This window comes from Saccopteryx leptura, chromosome 6 (genome assembly GCF_036850995.1).
Source record: "Saccopteryx leptura isolate mSacLep1 chromosome 6, mSacLep1_pri_phased_curated, whole genome shotgun sequence".
Classification (NCBI taxonomy): domain Eukaryota; kingdom Metazoa; phylum Chordata; class Mammalia; order Chiroptera; family Emballonuridae; genus Saccopteryx; species Saccopteryx leptura.
This window is the reverse complement of record NC_089508.1, coordinates 69,416,856-69,441,032: the sequence shown is the minus strand read 5'-3', so window position 1 is coordinate 69,441,032 and position 24,177 is coordinate 69,416,856. Positions and strand designations below refer to the sequence as shown.

The 24,177-nt window shown below is 39.0% G+C and overlaps 1 protein-coding gene across 4 annotated transcripts in view; it reads left to right on the top strand.

The window, feature by feature from the left end:
- The first annotated feature begins 1,157 nt into the window (after positions 1-1,157).
- The window catches only part of USP8 (ubiquitin specific peptidase 8), a 68,048-nt gene continuing 45,028 nt past the window's right edge, over positions 1,158-24,177 (top strand). For 2 of the 4 annotated variants that reach the window (XM_066344738.1, XM_066344734.1), the window contains exons 1-5: positions 1,158-1,301; positions 10,345-10,467; positions 14,007-14,172; positions 16,924-17,068; positions 23,556-23,641. In XM_066344738.1, the coding sequence (XP_066200835.1) occupies positions 14,069-14,172; positions 16,924-17,068; positions 23,556-23,641 (335 nt within the window). In that variant the 5' untranslated portion in view covers positions 1,158-1,301; positions 10,345-10,467; positions 14,007-14,068. Of the gene's footprint in view, positions 1,302-10,344; positions 10,468-13,585; positions 13,767-14,006; positions 14,173-16,923; positions 17,069-23,555; positions 23,642-24,177 lie in introns of those variants that run through there. The other 2 variants (XM_066344735.1, XM_066344736.1) reach the window with 2 other exon arrangements.

Sequence of the window (24,177 nt, the reverse complement as noted above, 5' to 3'; positions counted from 1 at the left end):
TGTTTATCACCTCACATTCTGTGCATCCAATGCCTGAGATTGTCTTCAAAGAACTCCAAATTCTCCGTTTTTGTTTGATTCTTATTCCTAAACTCATCTCTGGGGCTTTCTTTGCATAATCAAATTCATCAAGGTGCTCAGCAGAAACAAAACAAAGCCTCCAAATCCCCCAACTTCCTTCTCTAAGATGCACCCTCAAAAGATAGACGCATTTCCCCCCTTAATTATGAAAACTTTCCTAAGGCTTCCTAGTTTGTAGTTCTAGGCAGTACAGTGTATTTTGCATATTGGTATTAAAACTTTTTGGAAAACATTGTATAGCTTAGGTATAAAAAGAACTACTGTAGTTTTGCACATATTTCATTGTGATGGAAAGAAAATTAACATTTATTGAAAGACAACTATACGTGAAGCACTGTTGGAATAGGTGCTTTCATTTATTCCTTACAACTTTATTGAACACCTATCTGGCACATATTTTCACGGAAGGCATTTACTAGACCTTACCTCCCAGCTTTCCCATCCTGAGGCACCTCGGCTGTCCCTGGTGACTTAGTGACCATGGACAGTAATTCCACCCACGCAACTTTATGTTTACAGGTAATTGGAGCATCCAATCACCTTCCTTTACAAGAGTACAAAGATCACCTCTTGAGAAAAGTTCAGACTCCTCGTTTTGTTTTTGTAAGTCTGGAGCTTGAACTGGCAATAAGCGTATCTATATAATGTGCTTTAGGATCATGTCCGTTCTTTTTTGACTAGAGGTTTGGCTTCGGGGAATGTTAAATTTTCCACCAAAATTTGGGAGGATTCAAACTCTTTTTACAGTCAGCCGTAATTCTCCGAGCTGAGCAGGAAGATTAGTAACTAAGAGACGCAAAAGCAGCCTGGCTTTCTACGCAGCGAGGCCCAGGATGCTAGTAGACCCAGCTACACCGCGGTGAAACTGGGCTCCGAGGATAAGGGAAGGGACCAGACGAGAGCTCGCCGCAATTCGGCGGAGCTTCGGCCGCGTCGTCGCCGCTCACCCAAAACACCTCTACAGCCGCCCGCGCCGCTCTGCGCAGCATCCACAGCCTGGAAAAGGGGTGGGGCGGAACGAGCAGTCACGGGTGCGCGCCCGCAGCCTCGCGCTCCCTGACGTCAGAGGCGCGACGCGTAGCAACGCAGTGCAAATTGGGAAAGAGGGATGAACTGGGCTGGCTTCCGTCGGAACAGCGAAGGCTGTTTCTTCCTGGAGTAGATGGGAAATGGGCCTCTGGGGAGCAGGCCCGTGTTAGTGAAGCGCGTCCTCCGCCCAGGTGAGTGCAGGTCTGGGTCCTGGCCTTTGTCCTCCGGAAAGCCGTCCACAGTGAGCCCTCTTTCCTTCCACCAGCTACTGGTCAACCGGGAGACAAGTCCTGGTCACTGAGGGGGGTGGGACCATCCCGAACATAGATCGGTTTTGGAGCAGGGGCAGAATCTCGAGTCTTTCCTGCTGCCCACTTAGGGTTGCCCAGCAAGTTTCCTGTGGATTCAGGTCTTCAGGTTTTAGAAGATGGCGTTGTTCATTCCTTTTCTTTCTTGTTCACTCAGACCCGACTTTGACCTACTACTTCTTGCTTCCGTTTTCTCATTTTTTTTTGCTAACAAGCTATAATCCCAGGCCTTACTACAATTCCTCAGTGTTTCCCAGTCCCTCCCCTGTCCCAAACTTGCTTTTAGTAAAATCCAAGTATGAGTTTAAAGAATCTATAAGCTCTTCAGAGTTAAAACTATGGCTTCCCCCAAATGAAAGCATTTCTTTCTTTAAATTTGGCCTTTCTGCTGGAGTTGTGTGGGACTAGTGAATTTCACCTCTACTGCACCTTGGAAATTATCAGAACCCTGAATCGCAATGATGTTCACTTATGCATAAAACTGCAGACCACATTTCTGGGTTTATTTCGTGCCGCCTGTTCACTCGGTGACCTTGAAACAAGTCACTTAATCACTAACAAAATATTTACCTGAGGACAGAGGTGTTACAGAGCCAAAGGAATTTAATATTTGTTAAAAGCGCTGAAAGTTTGAAATAAAAGGGAGGGCTCATTAAAGGATATTACGCTTTCTGAATCTGCAGGCTTCCTTAGTTTTGTATATTTTCTGCTGTAGCCGTTAAAAATGTCAAGTGATATTTGTTAGGGATGTGTTCCTCTTCTAGGCTTGTGGCTTTGCTGTAATCTGTAAGCAGATACTGCATTTCAACAGATTCTGTTTAAGATTTTTTATTGAATGCCTTTCATGATGAATTTAGATAGTTTCTTATGATTCCACAGTACTGGACCAGTTTATGAGAAAGGTGATTATAGGTTGTGCTGTGTCTTGACTAAATTGATATGATTGCTTTGAAATGTGTATTCCTTTTCTTGTGACACATTAGGTACATCTTAAAATCAGTCAGAAAAAAAATAAAATTAGATAGTAAGGACCTTATAATAGTAAACAACACAACCTGTCATTAATGACTCAAATATGCATTGATTGCACTTAGGTATGAATTGTAGTCTTTGAGAAAACAATGCATGAGAAAAACTCACAAAAATATTTCAAAATTCTCTTTCTAGCCTTAATTTTTGTATATTCAACTTTATTAATCATTATGGCCATTTGTTTCTTAATGTGAACATAATGGGGAAGAACCAGAAGGCTTCTGTAAAGTAAGACAGTTGGATCCAGCACATCAGATTTTTTCTATAAAATTTCTAGCATTATATTTTTTTTTAATTTTTTTTTTTTTTTTTTTTTTTTTAAAGAGGCAGAGATAGACAGGGACAGACAGACAGGAACGGAGAGAGATGAGAAGCATCAATCATCAGTTTCTTGTTGCGCGTTGCGACTTCTCAGTTGTTCATTGATTGCTTTCTCACATGTGCCTTGACCGCGGGCCTTCAGCAGACCGAGTAACCCCCTGCTGGAGCCAGCGACCTTGGGTCTAAGCTGGTGAGCTCTTTGCTCAAGCCAGATGAGCCCGCGCTCAAGCTGGCAACCTCGGGGTCTCGAACCTGGGCCCTTCCGCATCCCAGTCCGACGCTCTATCCACTGCGCCACCACCTGGTCAGGCTCTAGCATTATATTTTATTATGAGCTATTCTACATGAAAATATACTTATTTTTGTGGAGAAGAAAGGAAAAAAGTGTTCATTAAATATGAATTGCTAATATTAGAAATAAGTATTTTTTTTTTATAATCTTGGTTATTGTTTCAGTTACCAGTTGCTATATAACAAATCATTTCAATGCAGAATGACTAAAAACTACAGTTTATTTTTTTGTTGTTGTTTCTCTGGGATGACTAGACTCAGCTGGTTGGTTCTCACTTGGGGCTTCATGCACTTGTACTCAGGTAATCCGCTAGGGTTAGTGTACCCTTCTTTCTCATTCTATTCATATCATTTCCTTAGAGCCAGTTTCTGTACCTCATCACATCATCATGAGCACTGCATGCTTAGGAGGTATGAATGTCTTAAAGCATAGTCATAATTATCATTTGGTCCAAATACTGTACTAAAGGTATAAGAAATGAACCCCAAGAACTGGGACCATCAAGGAAGGAGGAGGTGGAACTAATGTTGGTTCTTGAAGGATGAAGGACCAGCACAAAAGAGAGGACAGACAGTACACTCTAGGTTGGAAAAAGCTACCCCCCCACCACCAATTTACATAGAATTTCCCTCTCCTTTTGACTTCCTAGGTACTGGAGTCACATATTAATATAGAGTGTAACAATTAATTGTTGGTTTATTATTTAATGAGTATTGGTTTGGTTTTGGTAGCTAGACCTAAGATATTGTGATCAGAAGCCCTATAGTACTCTCTTTATCCCCTAGAGCAGTGTCACTCAAAGTAGCCAGTCTCTGGTAGAGGCTTGCAGCTTGTGCTCTATATTGTTAGTGTACTGCTTTCTTCATAGAGAAAGTCGCTACTATCGAAAGTTCAGCATGTAGTTAATTTACATTCTGTCATAAGCTTTGTGTTTTATCACATACTAGTAACAAAAAATTTCCCAGCCTGCACTGGCCTATGGACCACACTTAGAGAGCCTTGCTTTGCAGGACTTGGCCACTTTATCAGTTGTAATCTGTTGTAGTAAGAAATATGTTTCACTTTTCAACCCAGTGTGTAATATAAGCATACATACATGCACATGACCAAAATTAAAGTTTCATGAAATAGTATTTAACTTTACTGTGTGTAACATGCTCTCATATTTTCTCTTCAATTTTATATTTTTAAAAGATGATGGTCACCTTCTAAATGAATTTTAAAAAACACTGCTCTCAAGCATTTAGTACACATAGTAGGTGCTCAGAAAATACCAGAAGTTTTGGCCCTGGCCAGGTGGCTCAGTGATAGAGTGTTGGCCTGGCGTGCAGGAGTCCCAGGTTCAATTCCCGGCCAGGGCACACAGGAGAAGCGCCCATCTGCTTCTCCACCCCTCCCCCTGTCCTTCCTCTCTGTCTTTCTCTTCCCCTCCCGCAGCCAAGGCTCCATTGGAGCAAAGTTGGCCTGGGCGCTGAGGATGGCTCTATGGCCTCTGCCTCAGGCGCTAGAGTGGCTCTGGGTGTAACAGTGATGTCCCAGATGAGCAGAGCATCACCCCCTGGTGGGCATGCTGGGTGGATCCTGGTTGGGCACATGCGGGAGTCTGTCTGACTGCCTCCCTGTTTCCAACTTCAGGGGGAAAATAAATAAATAAATAAATAAAATTAAAAATGCCAGAAGTTTTAGCACTGGTTATTTCTTGAGAGGGTTGAGCCTTCTTTATACTTTAGAATTGCTTTAAAACAGAGTATTTCATCAATATATTCTTGTCTGTGCCATTTTAACTAGAATGAATATAGAATGGGTTATATGAAATTTAAGACAGTTCAAAAATATGAATACTATTGCTGTCTGAAGGGGCAAAGGTGAAGCGAGGTAGTGGCTGGCCAGCAAAGACAAACTTGCTTTTCTTTGAGTGTTGTCGAGGCTCTCCGCAATGGCTGATGTTAAACCTTAGTGAAGATATCAGGACCAGTTTGAATGGGCACAACCCTCAGTCTTCACTTTTTTACTTTTTAGTCTTCACTCTCTTTCTCTTTGGAAGGATCAGAAAGATGCCAAAAAGAGATGGCTGTATGTGCCTTCCATTTTTTTCCTCATTTGTTAACTCATTTTCAACACTGCCTGGATTTCACTTGAACCATTGCTGTTATTTTTAATTTTTCAAGACTTGATTTATTCATTTGAGAGAGAGAGAGAGAGAAGGGGGGAGGAACAGGAAGCATCAACTCTCATATGTGCCTTGACCAAGCAAGCCCAGGGTTTCAAACCAGCAACCTCAGCATTCCAAATGGACATTTTATCCACTGCACCACCGGTCAGGCAAAGCATTGCTATTTGACAAAAACTTGAGTTCTTAATTTTTATCAGGTTACATATATTAAGAAAATTTTATTTTTTGTTTTAAAATAACTAATTTTTCTTACATGTACTTAGTTTTGTTTTTACTTACAATCCTTTTTGAAGCATAACATAGTTTTAATTGGTTATGTTATATTTAGTTTGTTATAACAACAAACTGCTGCTGCTCTTTTCCTTGTTTTCACTATTGCAACCAAAACAGGTCTTTGTGAATTCCCTCAGTAATTCTGGTTTTGATTTATTTTCTGTCAATCTATATTGAAATTTCTTTTAATGGCATAATGCAGCAGAATGACATCAAAAATTTAACACATTAAATTTGACATAGTTTTAAGTTGGCTATACAAATATTGATCGACTTATGACCTATACAACTTACGACCGTTCGACTTTACGACCACAATCACTAGCCACGACTGACTCCGCTGACTCCGCGTCTGGCAGCGCAAGCGTTGCCCAGCTGGGTGTACGACAGTGCGGACCAGCTTCCGGCAGCACTACCACTTCCGCATGCATCATTTCAACTGTTATCCCAGACTTGGTACAACAATTTGTGTTTTGTGTCTTAGATATTTTTCATCAAACCCCTCCTAAGATGTCTACCAAGAGGAAATTGTCTTTGCAAATATTAAAGCAGTTGTACTGGTAATGCAGTGTTTTGCTTAAACCTGACGAATGTAAAAATAAGAAACAAAATGGTGTAGAGATGATACAAATGGCATAAAATGAACGAAGAAAATTATGATATATAACAATAATGAAAGAATAATGATATATAACAATAATGAAAGAAAATTATGATAAAATATGACTTAAAGATTTTTATAACATCATTTCACAGTACTGTACATATAGCCTACTCAACCTACGACCAAATTGTGTTACGACCGGTCTGTCGGAACCAATCGTGGTCGTAAGTCGAGCACTAGCTGTATATTTCTTTGCTTTGTCATTTGATTACGAAAAAATACCCTTTACCTTGTTCATTTTTTTTCTAATGAATTTATGGGGGTGACATTGGTTAATAAAATTATATAGGTTTCAGGTGTACAATTCTGTAATCATCTGTATATTGTATTGTGTGTTCACCACCCAAAGTCAAGTCTCCCTCCTTCCATCACCATTTATTCCTTTTACCCTTTTCCCTCTTCTACTGCTCCCCTCCCCCCTCCCTCTGGTAATCACCATACTGTTGTCTGTGTCTATGAGGTTTTTTACAAATTTGCTTAACCCTTTCACCTTTTTCACCCTGCCCACCAACCCTCATCACCCCTGACAGCTGTCAGTCTGTTCTCTGTATCTGTGAGTCTGTTTTTTCTATTTTGTTTGTTTATTTTGTTTATTAGATTCCACATATAAGTGAAATAATACAGTATTTGTCTTTCTCTGATTGGCTTATTTTACTTAACATCATGCTACCCAGGTCAGTTCATGCTATTGCAAAAGCTTTTGTTCTTTGACTTCTACAGAAATGTGTGATTGTAGAGGCTGAAATAGCAGTTCAGGTATTGCTATGTGTATTTTTAACACCAGGCATCTTATTTGACAGTATTACTTATACAATTTTGTGAATGAAAATGGAAACAACTGTGATCTTTTGGTGACATTATCAGAGAAACTTGTTACTTATTTCAGCTATTCTTAAGAATCAAATAAGGACAGAAAAGATAACTTTAAAAAAGCACAGTCTTTCTCCTAGAAACCCTCACTAAAACTCTGATGTCGTCATAATCTTATCCCTGTACTTTCCCTCCATGTGTCTAATCATTTGCCAAGTCCTGTCATTCTACCTTAGCAGTGTCTGTTGTATCTGTCCTTTATTCCATCTCTGTTACCCTAGTTCTGACCTTTATCATCTTTCCTTTGGATCGTTCTGATAGGTAACTAGTATCTTCTTCTACTGTTGTTTAAAGCCTTTGTACTGTTGTCAGTTTGGATCACATAACTCTCTTCTTAGAACCCTGCTATGGTTCTGTTACTTTTAGAAAATAAAATAATAAACACTTTTTTTTTATTTTAATGCCAGTAGTGACAGTACATTGATTTTTTTTTTTTTTTTTTTTTTTTTACAAGAGACAGAGAGAGAGTCAGAGAGAGGGATAGATAGGGACAGACAGACAGGAACGGAGAGAGATGAGAAGCATCAATTATCAGTTTTTTGTTGGGACACCTTAGTTTTTTATTGGTTGCTTTTTCATATGTCCCTTGACCGTGGGCCTTCAGCAGACCGAGTAACCCCTTGCTCGAGCCAGCAACCTTGGGTCCAAGCTGGTGAGCTTTTTGCTCAAGCCAGATGAGCCCGCGCTCAAGCTGGCGACCTCGGGGTCTCGAACCTGGGTCCTCGTCATCCCAGTCTGATACTCTATCCACTGTGCCACTGCCTGGTCAGGCAAAAATAATAAACACTTAACTGTGATATTTAGGGTCTTCCATTATCTGTTCCTAGATTATTTTTTTCAGGCTTTAGTGTCTAGTCGGTCCTTGTTCATTCTCTGTACTGACTAGTACCTAAAGATGTTCTTTACTTTTTATTTTATTTTTTGTATTTTTCAGAAGTGAGAAGTGGGAAGGCAGAGAGATAGACTCCCGCATGTGCCCAACTAGGATCCACCCGGCATGCCCACTAGGGGGCGATGCTCTTTCCTCCATTGCAACTGGAGCCATTCTAACACCTGAGGCAGAGGCCATGGAACCTTCCTCAGTGCCTGGGCCAACTTTGTTCCAATGTAGTCTTGGCTGCAGGAGGGAAAGAAAGAGATAGAAGTGAGAGGGGGAAGAATGGAGAAGCAGATGGGCACTTCTGTGTGCCCTGGCCAGGAATTGAACCCAGACATCCACACACCAGGCCGACGCTCTACCACTGAGCCAAGATATTCTTTACTTTTTTTACTTTTTCCTGATAGTACTGTTTTTCATCTCTATCAAAATCCTTTTTCTACCTGACCAAGCTATGGTGGCCCAGTGGATAGAGTGTTGGATTGTGAGGCAGAGGACCCAGGTTCAAAATCTGAGGTCCTTTCCCGGGTTCGATCCCCGGCCAGGGCACACAGGAGAAGCGCCCATTTGCTTCTCCACCCCTCTGCCGCACTTTACTCTCTGTCTCTCTCTTCCCCTCCCGCAGCCAAGGCTCCATTGGAGCAAAGATGGCCCGGTCGCTGGGGATGGCTCTGTGGCCTCTGCCCCAGGCGCTAGAGTGGCTCTGGTCGCAATATGGCGACGCCCAGGATGGGCAGAGCATCGCCCCCTGGTGGGCAGAGCATCGCCCCATGGTGGGCGTGCCGGGTGGATCCCGGTCGGGCGCATGCGGGAGTCTGTCTGACTGTCTCTCCCCGTTTCCAGCTTCAGAAAAATGAAAAAAAAAAAAAAAAAAAAAAATCTGAGGTCCTTGGCTTGAATGTGGTCTCACCAGCTTGATTGAGGGCTTACCAGCTTGAGCGCGGGGTTGCCGGGTTGAGCATGGGATCATAGACATGACCCCAAAGTTTCTGGCTTGAAGCACAAGGTCACTGATTTGAGTCCAAGGTCGCTAGCTTGAGCAAGGGGTTACTCGCTCTGCTGGAGCCCCCTGGTCAAGGCACATATGAGAAAGCAATCAATGAACAACTAAGGTGCTGTAACAAAGAATTGTTGCTTCTTATATCTCTCTTCCTGTCTGTCCCTTTCTCTCTCTCTCTCTAAAAAAAAAAAAGCCTTCTCCCACCAAGACTCACATAAATGCTATTTCTTTCCATGATTTCTCCCACGATCCCTCTAGTCAGTCATACTTAATCTTCCTTCGTAATATTTTCTGTTGTAGATTATTTGTAAATCTTTATGTTTGATATTATATTATGTTGTGTCATTACCACTGCTTACAATTTTCTCTTTCACATTAGTGTTTTAAACGTTGTGAGGAAGCTGATCATATCTGAGCTTTGAAAAGTTCCTAGAAACACATCTGTGAATGATTGAATTTAAAAGAGCTAATGACTTATGAGTTTAAATTACCTTAGTAACATACTACAGTGTTTATATTCTTTGTATTTTAGAGATCCAGGTAATCACGAGAAACATTCAACTGAGAATATATTCTAGACCTTTATTAATAAGGTTCAAATCAATAGCTTTCTTTTCCCAGCCAAGAAACCTAATTGTCACGAATCAACAAAATAGACTTTGTGTGACTTTTTGAGCTTACATTCCATGGTTAGACCATTAGTACTTATGACCCAGATAGAGAATAGAATTGGAAAAAAGATACTATCAGACTGGTACTTGGTTACTCTGCTTAACTCTGGCTTTAGTCCTTATCTTAGTACACTTAGTGCCACCAATGAAAAATGATTTAACTTTTTGGGAATTACTTTTCAAGAGCTGGCCTGTGTCAGAGGAGCAAATACTGTCTTTCTGTAGTTGAGTAAGCTTAAGATCCTAGCTGAGCTAGTTGGGAGCAGAAAAGTCAGGAATAACTCTTGTTACTGTTATCTCCTTACTGTCTTCTGACCCTCATTAATAGTCCATGCTCCACCGCCCCTGCCCTCAGCCACAGTGGTGTCTGTTGTGGTATCACTAAGGCCTCAGATTTCCATATGCACCCTCCTGAAAAGTTAGTTTACTGACCTTACCTTCTCTTGGTCAAAACTATTATTCCTCAGCTGCTGCTGCTTATGTTTCAATAAAAATCATGTTTCTGGAATACCATTCCATTCAGTACCATTGGTCTCTCTTTTATTGCCTATTTTTAAAACTTATCTACAATCTAGATACTTCTGTTTCTTTATTCCTTAATGCTAATGCTCTTGCTACAACTCACACCATAGTGTGGAAGCTGTATTAATCCACAAGGTTACATATAGATCAGGCTCTTCTGATAGTCCACATATGTATTTTTTATTTTTATCTATTTATTTATTTATTTAAAATTGTATTTATTGATTTTAGAGGAAGAGAGAGAGACAGGAACATCGATCCTTTCCTGTATGTGCCCTGACCGGGGATAGAACCAGCAGCCTCTGTACTTCAGGATGATGCTCTAACCAACTGAGCTATCTGGCCAGGGCTCACGTATGTATTTTTTAAATCAGTATTTAAAAATCATAATTTGTGTTTGCTTGTTTCACCTATAACTTTCTACTTTTTACATCTGTGTGGGTACTATTTTTATATTCATATACAACTTTATATTTTTATTTATAAATGCATTGTTAAACTAAAAAAATTTTTTAACAAAATATATGTTAATTACATTATATCATTCTTTTATATGCTATAAAGCATATTAAAATGATCCTCTGTGGTCACCTGTCAATATACCACCTAACTTGAGAAATAAAACCTTCCTGATACTGCTGACACTCCTTGTATATACCTCTGATTACATCCTCTGCCTCCCCAGAAATAGAATTTTAATTTATTTTTTTTTTAAATTTTATTTTAGAGAAAGGGAAAGGGGGGAAGAGCAGGAAGTATCATCTTGTAGTTGTTGCTTCTTGTATATTCTTTGGCCAGGCAAGCCCGGGGTTTTGAACAGGTGACCTCAGCATTCCAGCTCAGTGGTTTATCCACTGCACTACTACAGGTCAGGCCCCAGAAATAGAATTTTATTATGTTTATCATTTCCTGTTTTTCTTTATAGGCCTACCTCATTTGTATCCTTAAGCAATAAATTGTTCAGTGCAGTTTGTTTTTAATACAAATGGTGTCATGTAATATGTATTCCTTTTTCATGTGGCATTGGCAGGCTGTGCAGGAGGAGTAGGTGTGGGAGGGTAGGATATGTTCTCTGGATAAACTATTTATCCTGGGAAGTCAGGACAATGTATAAACCCTTTGAATCTATAACATTTAGTATAGTGAGTTTTTTTGCCAGGTAAGATACTCAAATGATGCTATTGTCTCTAAAAGTATAAGGAAATACAAGTATCGCTAACATATTCTTTCCTGAATAGATGCTCTCAGCTGTTTTGGCAGTAAATTGTTGATTAACTAGATTCCTAACTAGAAGGATATATTTAACATTAATTAATCTCTTTGGCAGTGTTGGTGCAGTCCAAAGGCTTTCTCCCCTTTCATTATAGCCTTAGACACAACACAGAATGGAGGAAAAAGTGTAGAAAATGTTTATATATGAGCTCATTGGTTTTTAAATGCATAGATATGATACTACTAATTAAAGTATATGGTTAAACGTGTTTATAAATACATAGAGCAAATATAAATGGAAAAAATTGAGAATTATAAAAATGTGACTTTAGTAGAAAAAACAGCTAGATGCTCTAGGTTTGTTTACTAATTCAATGGATTGATGACACAAGGTTAGAAGGGATGAGTAGGAAGAAATCAGAAAGTATAACTATTTAATGTAAAATGTGGCTAGAAAAGCAGATTAGGGTGCTTTTGGAGTTTCACATAACTGAACAGAAGACTTTTCCCCCTAAAGTTATACATACTCAGCTGTTTAGAATTAGATAGATGTTTGACCTAGGGTGGCGCAGTAAATAAAGCTTTGACCTGGAACACTGATGTTGCCGATTCGAAACCCTGGGCTTGCCTGGTCAAGGCACAGACAGGAAGCAATTACAATACTATGAGTTGATGCTTCCTGCTTCTCCCTCCTCTTTTCTTTCTCTTCTCTCTCTCTCCTCGTTCCTCTCTTTCAAAATTAATAAATAAAAAAAATAAAATACGAACAGAATGAGATATTCATTGATGTCTGTTCATCTAATAGTAGTGAACTGATAGAATGAAGAGCATAAAGACAGTGGAAATAAGTGATAAAAAAAAGTTGTAATTTTTTTTTTTTTTTTAACAAAAGTTAGGTTTTATGGGACACTGTAGGTCACAGAGCAATCTCACCGGTATGACTACATCTTCAATCAAAATTTTCAAAAATAGAAAAATCTATACATATATATATAATGTATGATATAATACAAATATTTTTTTTAACTTCCAAAGCATACTCATTTACATTAACTAATAGTGCATAACCATTCTTTTATGATAGGCCAAGACATCTGTGTTATCCTACTTGTACAAAAACAGATTCAAAAGAGTAAGACTTTCTTGCCTGAAATTTTTTAAAAACTAAGTGTGTGTGCACATATTGTTTAAGTCATTTTGTTCCCATACCATCCTTTTGACTGAAATTTCTTCAGTCTGTCCTTATATTCCCTTCTGTGGAAGACATCACCGTCCAAGCACACAGGTTAATCTTCTCCTTCACCATACCCTACCCTCTCGTTTCTAAGTGCTAACAAGACATCTTCCTAAATCTCTCTGGAGTTGATCACTTCTCCATTAGAGTTCTCTTTGCAGGTGCATTTCATCTTAAGTCTGACCTGCGAGGTTTTCCTGGCTGTGCCACAGTTAGTTTTCTCTTCTGCAGTTGGGGGGGACACATCAGTTTCAGCTTATCGGCCTCCTCCTCCATGTTGAATAGTTCAGAAAGTCGAAATCTTTAAATGCACTAAAGTGGTTCTTTATTCAAATTGTAATTAGTACTTCACAGCTAAAGACCTTATGTAAATTTTGTTGGATTCCTGAGGTTTTCATTTGAGGCACTTAGTATTTTGACAAGACTCCCCATTCAGTGTGCTCCCCTGATCTGCCCCTACATGCATCCCTCCACATGCACACACAGCCTCATTGGTACCTGCCTAGCCTCTTATTTTCATTATGTTCACTACTTGCTCCAGCTTCCTAGTCAGAGTTTACCCAAGCAGAAGAGGTAACAAAGAATGTCATGAAACATCAAAGACCTTTACAGAGGACACCAGAGTACTTGGGCGCACCTGCCAGAAATATGTTCACATATCCTCAGCTCCATCTGAAGTGGCCGCCTATCTATCACCGCCCCCCCTCCACTTGTTTCCTTTTATAAATTGATATCAGTGAGAAAGAGAAATATTTTAAAATGAAACTTCCCTTTATTTGTGGTCTACACATTAATGCAGATTTAACAAGAAAAATACAAAAGCTCTTTTCTGTTAGTTCCTTTAACAAGCAAGATTCCTAATACTTAAGGTAAAATGATACAAAGAGTAATTCATTTAGTTAATGAAAATTTGAAAAACAAATTAAATTGTTTATTGATACTCTATATTTTGAATTCCCAAGATAATTTAAAATTAACTGTTAACAGCCTGACCAGGCGGTGGCGCAGTGGATGGAGCATCGGACTGGGATGCCGAGGACCTGGGTTCGAGACCCCGAGGTCGCTGGCTTGAGGGCGGGCTCATCTGGTTTGAGCAAAAAGTTCACCAGCTTGGACCCAGGGTTGCTGGCTTGAGCAAGGGGTTACTTGGTCTACTGAAGGCCCGTGATCAAGGCACATATGGGAGTGCAATCGATGAACAACCAAGGTGTCGCAAAGCACAATGAAAAACTGATGATTGATGCTTCTCATCTCTGTTCCTGTCTGTCTGTCCCTGTCTATCCCTCTCTCTGACTCTCTCTCTATCTCTAAAAAAAAAAAAAAAAAAAAAATTAAAATTAACTGTTAACAAAGGATACAAGTTAGAAGTTTTATTTTTTTTAACTGCACACTTATTTTATTATTAATGAGGATAACTAGTAGTTTATTTGTGTTGATTTTGTTTCAGAAAAGAACTTTTAATGAAGTACACTATTCATTGTGAAAGTGGAAAAGTAAAGATTATTCATCATGCCTGCTGTGGCTTCAGTTCCTAAAGAACTCTACCTCAGTTCTTCACTAAAAGACCTCAATAAGAAGACAGAAGTGAAACCGGAAAAAATAAGCACTAAGAAGTATGTATCCATTGCTAGTTTGACTGAGTCATATATTAATTTTTAGTTTATTTCCATGTTCTTAAATGAGTTTGGTGAATAGTAAATTTAAAGTTTATTTGAAAAATGGTATCATCTCATAAATAATGTAAGACCTTCTGCCTGAGCAGGTAGTAGCACAGTGGATAGAGCATCAACCTGGGACACTGAAGACCCAAGTTTGAAATCCCGAGGTCACTAGCTTGAGCGTGGACTCATCTGCCTTGAGGGTGGCTCCGCAGCTTGAGCTTGAGATCATAGATATTACCCCATGGTCGCTGGCCTGAGCCCAAAGGTTGCTGGTTTGAAGCCCAAGGTCGCTGGCTTGAGCAAGGGGTCACTGGTTAGGCTTGATCCCCCAGTCAAGGCACATATGAGAAGCAGTCAATGAACAACTAAGGTGCTGCAATTATGAGTTGATGCTTCTCATCTCTTTCTCTTCCTGTCTCTCTATCCCTGTCTCTTTCTCTCACTAAAAAAATAAATTAAAAAATAATGTAAGATCTTCTGAGAGAAGTTTTTAACTTTATCTTGGCGTAGTATGTGTTTGTGTATGTGTATATTTATATATATATATATATATATATATTTTTTTTTTTTTTTAGGTGAGAGGAGGGTAGATAGTGAGGCAGACTCCTGCATGTACCCCAACCAGGATTTATCTGGCAACCCAGTCTGACGCCAGTGCTCAAGTACCAAGCTATTTTTAGTGCCTGAGGCTATTGTGCTCAAACAAGTTGAGCTGCTCGCTGCGGGAGGAGAAGAGGGTGAGAAAGGGGAGAAAGAGAGGGGAGAAGCAAATGGTCACTTCTCCTGTGTCTCTGACTGGGAATTGAACCCAGGACATCCATATTCCCTGCTGATGCTCTATCCACAGAGCCACTGGCCAGGGCCTCTATAGTCTTTTAATATGCATATTATGTTTTCTGAACAATATACCAGATCATACGTTTAAGGAGTAAAGTCTCTAAGAGTTCTACAAAACTCATTCAGTCAGTTAATATCTTTTCATAATACAGTATACAAATACTTCTTAATTAAAGATTTTTTTTTAAGAGAGACACGAAGGGGGTGGGGAGAGAGATGAGAAGCATTAATCATAGTGCTTTACTTTAGTTGTTTTTATAATTGCTTCTTATACGTGCCTTGACAGGGAGAGGGGCTCAAGCCAAGCCATTGACCCCTTGCTCAAGTCCTCAACTTTGAGCTTCAAGCCAGTGACCTTGGGATCATATCAATGATCCTACGCTCCAGCTGGCAACCCCACACTCAAGCTGACAAGCCTGCGCTCAAGATGGTGACTTTGGGGGTTTGAACCAGGGCCCTTAGCATCCTGGGCCAATACTCAATCCACTGTGCTCCTATCGGTCAGGCTTAATTAAAGATTTTTGTTATTGTGTATTTCACATATAAGAAATGGTCTTAGCATAGTCTGCCTTTGATAAAAAGAGGAAAGAGATTTATTTTTTATCCAGTATTCAGCAAAGTATTGACATCAATTTTTAATCTAATGGTCTATTTTATTAAAAAGAGAGTTGGAAAAGGGAATTTCAGAAGAAAAGATGGGCCTAACCAGCCATACACCTCAGACTTGAGGCAAACAGATTTTTGAAATTGGGAAAATATGTGTTCCGTGGCAAGAACTAAATGGGAGGCTCTAAAAAACGATCTGTATGATCCCAAATGAATGTACTCCTGAGTTTTTCTAGAGAATCAATCTCCTTACATCTTTGATTTGATTTATTAATATCTCTGCCCTAGAACTGTGATTCCATGTGAGGCAGGGCATGTACACTGATTATAATGGTCCTTGTATAGGACCATCTTTGATCCTTAATACCCCTTTGTTCCTGTTTCTTGTATGGTGTTCTAATTCCTCAGACTGACCAACTTCATTATTAATCTGTGTCTCAATCTTGGAGCACAGTTTGAAAAATATAGAAAATAAAATGCACTACTTTGTGTAAGTTATTGATAAAGCATACCGTATGTAGGCATTGGCACTATAATTTGGTTACCGAAACTTGAGTCCTAAGTGAATAAATTCCTCTTGCAGATATGCCTGTTTTATTAATTTGCTTTCTAAAGACTGCCAAACCAGGAAAATGTCCTTAGAATGAATGCTACAGAATCCATAAATTATTTTACTAAAGTGGAATTTTAAGATTTCATAATTTTGGACTTTAAGTCTCCCTTTTCTTCCAGGACCAGTGAATCAGAATACAATTCAGCCTTTTTGTAGAAAACCTTAACCAAATAAAAGATTGAACTCGTGTTCCCTTTCTTTCCCCTAATTTCTTGGATTTTCAGGTGGGGAGAAGTTTTTGTAATGGTTAAAAAGGAGTGAGGAGAATTGAAAATATACTTAACATTAAAATAATGAAGATTATAGCTCCCCCACTTTGATACAAATACTGTATTCTTTAATTATAGACTATGGCTAGTATGTGGCTGCCCAAGGACCACTTGCCTCAGGATTATCTTTTGTAACAAATCTAAAACTGGACTCAATGCATTTTGAACAGTTTATGGTATATGAACAACTATTATGAAATAGAAGTATTTACTTGTATAGGGAAGTTTCAGGTTGCATCCAAACTTATATCTAACTTTGTATCAGTTCTGAAGTAGTGCTGCCTAAATTATGAAATTTATTTTATCAAGGTTCTCTGGACTTTACACACAATTTTTTCCCCAGATGCCAAGTGTTTTATTTTTTTCCCTAATTTTAAGTTATGTACAGAGTGCCCAGAAGATCTTCAAGACAGCAGAAGAAAGCAGATTAGATCGTGATGAGGAACGGGCCTACGTACTATATATGAAATACGTGACTGTTTATAATCTTATCAAAAACAGGCCTGATTTCAAGCAACAGCAGGTACCTTTTCTTTTTGCGTTTTTATTTGCTAAATGGAGTTACCTTTTTGCCAATGGCACTAACTCTAAAAGTTTTAATTATACCAAAATTTAAATAGCATTATGTACCATTAAATTCAAACTCCTACACAGATAGAAAAAGCAAACTGAAGATTTAATTTCATTATTTGCAAACGTGTTCATATGTGAATACACACACACTAGAGATACATTCTTAATTTGCTTTGGAGTCGTATAAGTTTATAACAACATACAAACTCATCATCAGTTTTCTGTTATGATAAATCATTGCCAAGTCAAATAGAACTATTCAGTTTACTCATGCATTAAATAAGAAAAATATGACAATGATTGTACTTTCTCAGGATTCAGGGTTTGGTCACTTGTGTTTATGTGACAGTTTTTAATATGTCATTGACATTGTACCCATATTAAAGGTCTCAGTTTGCAAAATTAATGCTGATTACTTTTTTATATATTATTTTATTTTGCTAAAAGCAAAATAATGCTTTGAGCAAGTAAGTGCCTTTCTTCTACTTTGCAGAAGCCATGGGTAGGGAGGGGAAGTGTAAATGAAAAAAGAGAACTAATGACTGGGATAACTGTTGCTAGGGAAATGGTTGCATTTTGGCTGTACCACAAACAGGCATAAGAAGAACATGGAGACTAGGTTAAAGAGATGGGAAGAAGTTTGCACTGGTGGTTCCACCTTCACTTAGGGGCAGTCTTGCTACCACACAATAAATAGCAAAATGTTGCCTACCGATTTCTCTTTTATTATTATTATTACTGATTTTTACAGAGACCAAACCATCAATTTGTTGACCCACTTATTTATGCTTTCACTGTTTGTTTCTTGTATGTGTCCTGACCAGGGTTCAAACCCGCACCTTGGCATATCAGGACAATGCTAACCAACTGAGCTACTCAGGCAGGGCCCCTGCCTATAAATTTTTTTTCTTTTGTGTGAGAGAGAGAGAAAGTAAGGGACAGATGGACAGAAAGGGAGAGAGATGAGAAGTACCAACTCATAGTTGTGTCACTTTAGTTGTTTATTGATTGCTTCTCATATGTGCCTTGACCAGCGGGCTCCAGCCAACCAGTGACCCCTTGTTCAAGCCAGTGACTTTGGGCATCAAGCCAGCGACCTTTGGGCTCAAGCCAGTGATCATGAGATCATGTTGATGATCCCACACTTAAGCTGGTGACCTTGCACCAAAGCCAGATGAGCCCATGCTCAAGATGATGACATTGGGGTTTCAAACCTGGGTCCTCAGCACCCCAGGTCAAAGCTCTGTCCACTGTACTACCACCAGTAAGGCAAGAAGCCTTTTTTTTTTTTTTTTTTTTAATTTAAAAAAAAAATTTATTCATTTTAGAGAGGCATGAGGGAGAGAGGGTGAGAGAGAGAAGGGTGGGGGAGGAGTAGGAAGCATCAACTCCCATATGTGCTGTGACCAGGCAAGCACAGGGTTTTGAACCAGTGACCTCAGCATTCCAGGTCAATGCTTTATCCACTGCGCCACCAGAGGTCAGGTGCAAATTTTTTATGCCATTCTTTTCTTTTCTTTGTTCTTTTTCCTTTCCTTTCCTTTCCTCTTTCCTTTCTTTCCTTTTTATCTAGTGAAGGGAGGGGAAATAGACTCCCACATATGCCCCGACTGGAATCCAACTAGTGACCCCTGTCTGAGGCCTATGTTCTGACCATCTGGGGCCCATGCTTGCAAACAAGCTATTTTTAGCTCCTGAGGCGGAGGCTCTGAGGAGCCATTCTCAGTGTTTGGGGCCAACACACTCAAATCAATCAAGCCATGGCTGTGGGAGGAGAAGAGAGAGGGAGAAAAGGGGGAGGGGGAGAAGAAGATGGTCGCTTCTCCTTTGTGCCCAGACGGGGAATCAAACCTGGGACTTCCACACACCAGCTCAACACTCTATACCAGTGGTCCCCAACCTCCGGGCCGCAGACTGGTACCGGTCCGTGGGCCATTTGGTACCGGTCCACAGAGAAAAAATAAATAATTTACATTATTTCTGTTTTATTTATATTTAAGTCTGAACGATGTTTTATTTTTTAAAAAATGACCAGATTCCCTTTGTTACATCCGTCTAAGACTCACTCTTGATGCTTGTCTTGTAAGTTCAACAATTATATTTAAAAATACCACAGTTTTTATGTCGGTTGCATAATTTTATTTTGTGCATTTATCTGTCCCAACCAAAAGGCCGGTCCGTGAAAATATTTTCTGACATTAAACCGGCCCGTGGCCCAAAAAAGGTTGGAAACTACTGCACTATACCACTGAGCCAGCCCACCAGGGCTGAGAAGCTATTCTTGATTTAATATTGAGATTGTTCTTTTGTTCACTGGTGGTAGAATTTTCTTGCCTCATTTAAATTGACATATAGAAGTTTAAAGAAAGTTCTCTTCTTTGAAATAGACTTATTCTCCATGGTGGTGGGATTGATACAGTTTCTTTGGATGTTGATAAGGGTTTTATTTAGTGGTGATAAATCATTGCTGGTGTTATTTTTATCAGTAAGGTTTTGCTGATAATAGTTGTGGAGTTTTAGATCTAGCTTTGGAAAGGTGGCCTCTTGAATATAGAGGTTTATACTCCTGTCCACACATAGCTGCATTGGTCCTGTCTTTGGGACATTCTTGGGCATATTTATCTGCAGATAAGAGACAGAGGCCTACCCAAACTGAAAGAAATTTTTGTATACTCTTTGATGATTTTTATAATATCTTTTAAAGTGGAATTTCCTTAAAAAAATTGTAAAAGTGTTTGTTAAAGTATTTTTGGAAAATTTGCAGATCTGGATAACCGGTAGTTTCTGGTGTTCGCTGTTTTTTCTATTCTTGGACCAATTTTTTATGTACTTTTTAATTTTTGCTCATTCTTCCCCCCCCCCCCCTCCTCCACCCTCTGCCTTTTTTTTTTTTTAATTTTTGCTTTTTCTAAGTTGGTAGTCACTTTTTTACTTTGACAAGATTGGGAGTGGTATTGTAGATACCCCCCTTTTTTTTTTTACCTGAGAAGGTTTGGAGTAAATTATAATCGATAAGACATATTTCCATTTCCATAGACTATCTGTTGCATTTCTAGTTGAAAGTGGCAGGAATTGTTCAGGTAAGAAAGCTCTCAGTTACTTCAATCTCAATATTAAATGTCAGAGCTGCAGTTGTTCAGTCCTGGTTTTCAGTAAAAGGACTATTTACTTGATTTATTTATTTTATGAGAGAGAGAGAGGGACAGACAGGAAGGGAGAGAGATGAGAAGCATCAATTCTTCATTGTGGCACCTTAGTTGTTCATTGATTGCTTTCTCATATGTGCCCTGAGTGAGGGGCTACAGCAGACTGAGGGACCCCTTGCTCAAGCTAGCAACCTTGGGCTCAAGCTGGTGAGCTTTGCTCAAACTAGATGAGCCCACGCTCAAGCTGGTGACCTCGGGTTTCGAACCTGGGTCCTCTGCGTCCCGGCTCTACGCTCTTTCCACTGCGCCACTGGCTGGTCAGGCTTGATTGCTTTCTTATATGTGCCTTGATCGAGGGGCTTCAGCCAAGCCAGTGACCCCTTGCTCAAGCCAGCGACTTTGGGCTTCAAGCCAGCGATCTCAGGATTTTGAACCTGGATCCTCTATGTCCCAGGGTGACACTATCCATTGTGCTACCTCCTGGTCAGACAGGACTGTTTTCATTTGCTGTGCTCAGGTTACCACATCTGTTTGTCTTACACTGCATTTGTTTTATTTAGCCCAGCCTCTCCAGTGTACTTCCAAGTATGTGAAGTGTTAAATTTACTAACTAAATATTTTTAGTTTTTATCTTTTAAAGCAAGTAGACAGAGTGTAATGTCATCAGGCTTCATAAACTCTCTTTCACTTTTATTTTACACTAGGGAATATTTAAGATTTAGCTAAAACTTATTAATTTAGCAAGCTCACTAGTAGAGAAAGACCTCACTATTAGCAGTCTTTCTATTTATTACTTACTGAAAAAAAAATGAGTTTATGAATAATTGTTTCAGGGTTATCTGAACAGGGAGGAAGGTGTATATATCGAAAATATTAGTATACTAATACTGAGTTTATTAGCATATTTATTTTATTAGCAAAGTTTAGATAATATTAGAATATCTTTAAATCTCCATGACATTCTTGATAATTAATCCAAATATTACTGATAAACCTCTTTGGGAAATCAGAAGAGTTGCTTGAATCTGTATGTTCAGGAATATGAGAGTTCTGCTTGGTAAACATAAGAAGCAAATGATTTTAGTTATATAAGAATGGATGTGCCTTGCCTGTGGTAGTGCAGTGGATAAACCTTCGGCCTGGAATGCCGGGGTTGCTGGTTTGAAACCCTGGGCTGCCCTGGTGAAGTCACATACAATGAACAACGGACATGAAGCAACTATGAGTTGATACTTCCCATTCCATGCTCCCCTTTCTCTCCTGTCTCTGTAAAATCAATAAATAAAGTATTAAAAAAAAAGAATGGATGTTGTTTTATAAATTATGCCAATTGTCAGTATCATTGAAAAGTTGAAAGTATTTATCCTTACCTTAACTGTGCTCCCTTAAGAGTACAGAAAGAGATAATTATTGACAAGAAACCTTATTAATATTAAGAATTTCTTGAGAGTTTGTAATAGGCATAGCCAAACACAATTTTTTCCAGCATTTAAACAGGGTTAAGCTGAGTTTATGGGCTGACTTACAATATTTTTTTGGTTTTACTTTGCATTTTGTTTTTATCAGAGAAATCTTACAGTAATAATTAAATTTTATTTTCTATTAAAAAAAAGAGTCAGGACATCATGGTAACTGAAGTAATAGTTTCCAGTGTAATTTTCAGTTGACACAATATTAAATAAACTTTTTAATGAAATTACATAGTGAATGGCCCTTTTAATTTATTTTTAAATTTTATTTTATTGATTTTAGAGAGTGAGGAAGGGAGAGAGAGAGAGATAGAAACAACTATCTGTTTCTGTGTTGTCCTGATTGGGGGATCAAGCAGGCAACCTTTACATATTGAGACAATACTTTTACCAACTGAGCTGTCAGGTCAGGTGTGAATGACCCATTTTATTTATTTAGGCTTTAATCTAGAAGAATAAACTCAACCAAAACATGGTCTACTTTTAGGCTAGATAAATATACTATAGCTGTTACCGACAGATTTATCCCACCCAAAGCTCTGGATGATTCTCTCTGTGAATCAGGATGGATATTTTTGACCTTTGGTCTTTCTATTTAAAATTTTGATTACTATATCATTTGTGATGAACTGTGCTAGTAGGCTGTATTTGCAGTCGTACTGACAAAATGTGGCAAATTAGATCTAAAAATCAGTTAGATGAGTCTCACCACACTACAATTATGTCAAACTAACCTTGATTTGAAAATATCTCTGATTGCAGGAGCTAATGTGACCTCTTAGAGAAATGATTTAAAAAAAATACACTTTCATTATGCTTATTAATAAATTATGTGCTGCCCTGGCTGGTTAGCTCAGTGGTAGAGCATCAGCCCGGTGTGTGGAAGTCCCAGGTTCGATTCCCAGCCAGGGCACATGGAAGAAGCACCCATCTGCTTCTCCACCCCTTCCCTTCTCCTTTCTCTCCATCTCTCCTCCTCCCGCAGCCAAGGCTCCATTGGAGCAAAGTTGGTCCAGGTGCTGAGGATGGCTCTATGGCCTCCACCTCAGGTGCTAGAATGGCTCCGATTACAGTGAAGCAATGCCCCAGAGGGGTCAAGCGTTGCCCCCTGATGGGCATGCCGGGTGGATCCCGCTCGGGCGCATGAGGGTGTCTGTCTGTCTGCCTCCCCCCTGCTTCTCACTTTGGAAAAACACAAAAAAAATTATGTGCCAAAATTTTATGTTTTTTTTAAAGGTAGGTTATGTCATTGATGGTTTATTTTCTGTCATTTGTTTTTTGTTATTCAGGGTTTCCTCAAATGTAAAACTTGTTTTACGTCTAAAGTGTTGGAAGATGGGTAGCTCTTTTAAAATACAGGTACAAGCAAAAATATCCCAGTTTAAAATAAAGTAAAACAAATTCCATAGATTGATACACAGTTTGTTTTTTTGCTTCTGAGACTAGAGAAAAATAAAACTAGGTTAACATATTTACAATAGCAAAATATATTTTGCTATTGAAAGGTTTGCTTTTTGGCATTTATTTGTAAACAGAAAGAATAATATTTACCCTTCTTAAAAGGTGCCTTACAAATAAGTAAAACTTTACCTATTGGAATTGTTTTATCATATTAATGGTATGGCAAGATACTTTTGAAACATTTAGAAAATAAATTTTGCATTTATGTAGGTTAAAAGCTTTACAAAATACTTTATTCAGTCATAATAATGTTTTTATCTAAACTTTCCTGTTTTAAGTACCATGATTTTAATCTCTTCAGCATTAGAGCTGTGTACAGTAGCCAGTACTAACAGCATAGGATGGTTTTCTATAATTTTAGGACTATTATCATTCGATGCTTGGACCTGCAAACATCAAAAAAGCTATTGAAGAAGCTGAAAGACTTTCTGAAAGCCTTAAACTCAGGTACAGACATTATTATCTTCAAATTGTTGAAGGAATGTAAATTTAGAGATAAAAATAATATTGAGAGTTTTTCTATATTGATCATGCATATAAATTTTTTTTTAAAAGATTTATTTATGGCCCTGGCCAGTTGGCTCAGCAGTAGAGTGTCGGTCCAGCCTGTGGAAGTTCTGGTTTCGATTCCCAGTCAGGACACACAGGAGAAGTGACCATCTGCTTTTCCACATTTCCCCCTTTTCTCTCCCCCCCTTCCTTTCCCACAACTATGGCTCAATTGGAGCGAGTTGGCCCCAAGTGCTGAGGATGGTTTCATAGCCTCGCCTTAGGTGCTAAAATGGGTTCGTTCCTGAGCAAAGGAGCAGCAGCCCCAGATGGGCAGAGCATCGCCCTGTAGGTAGCTTGCTGGGTAGATCCTGGTCTGGACACATACAGGAGTCTGTCTCTGTGCCTCCCTGTCTCTCAATTAAAAAAAAAAAGATTTATTTATTTATTTTACAGAGAAAGGAGGAAGGGGAACAAGAAGTATCAGTTCATAG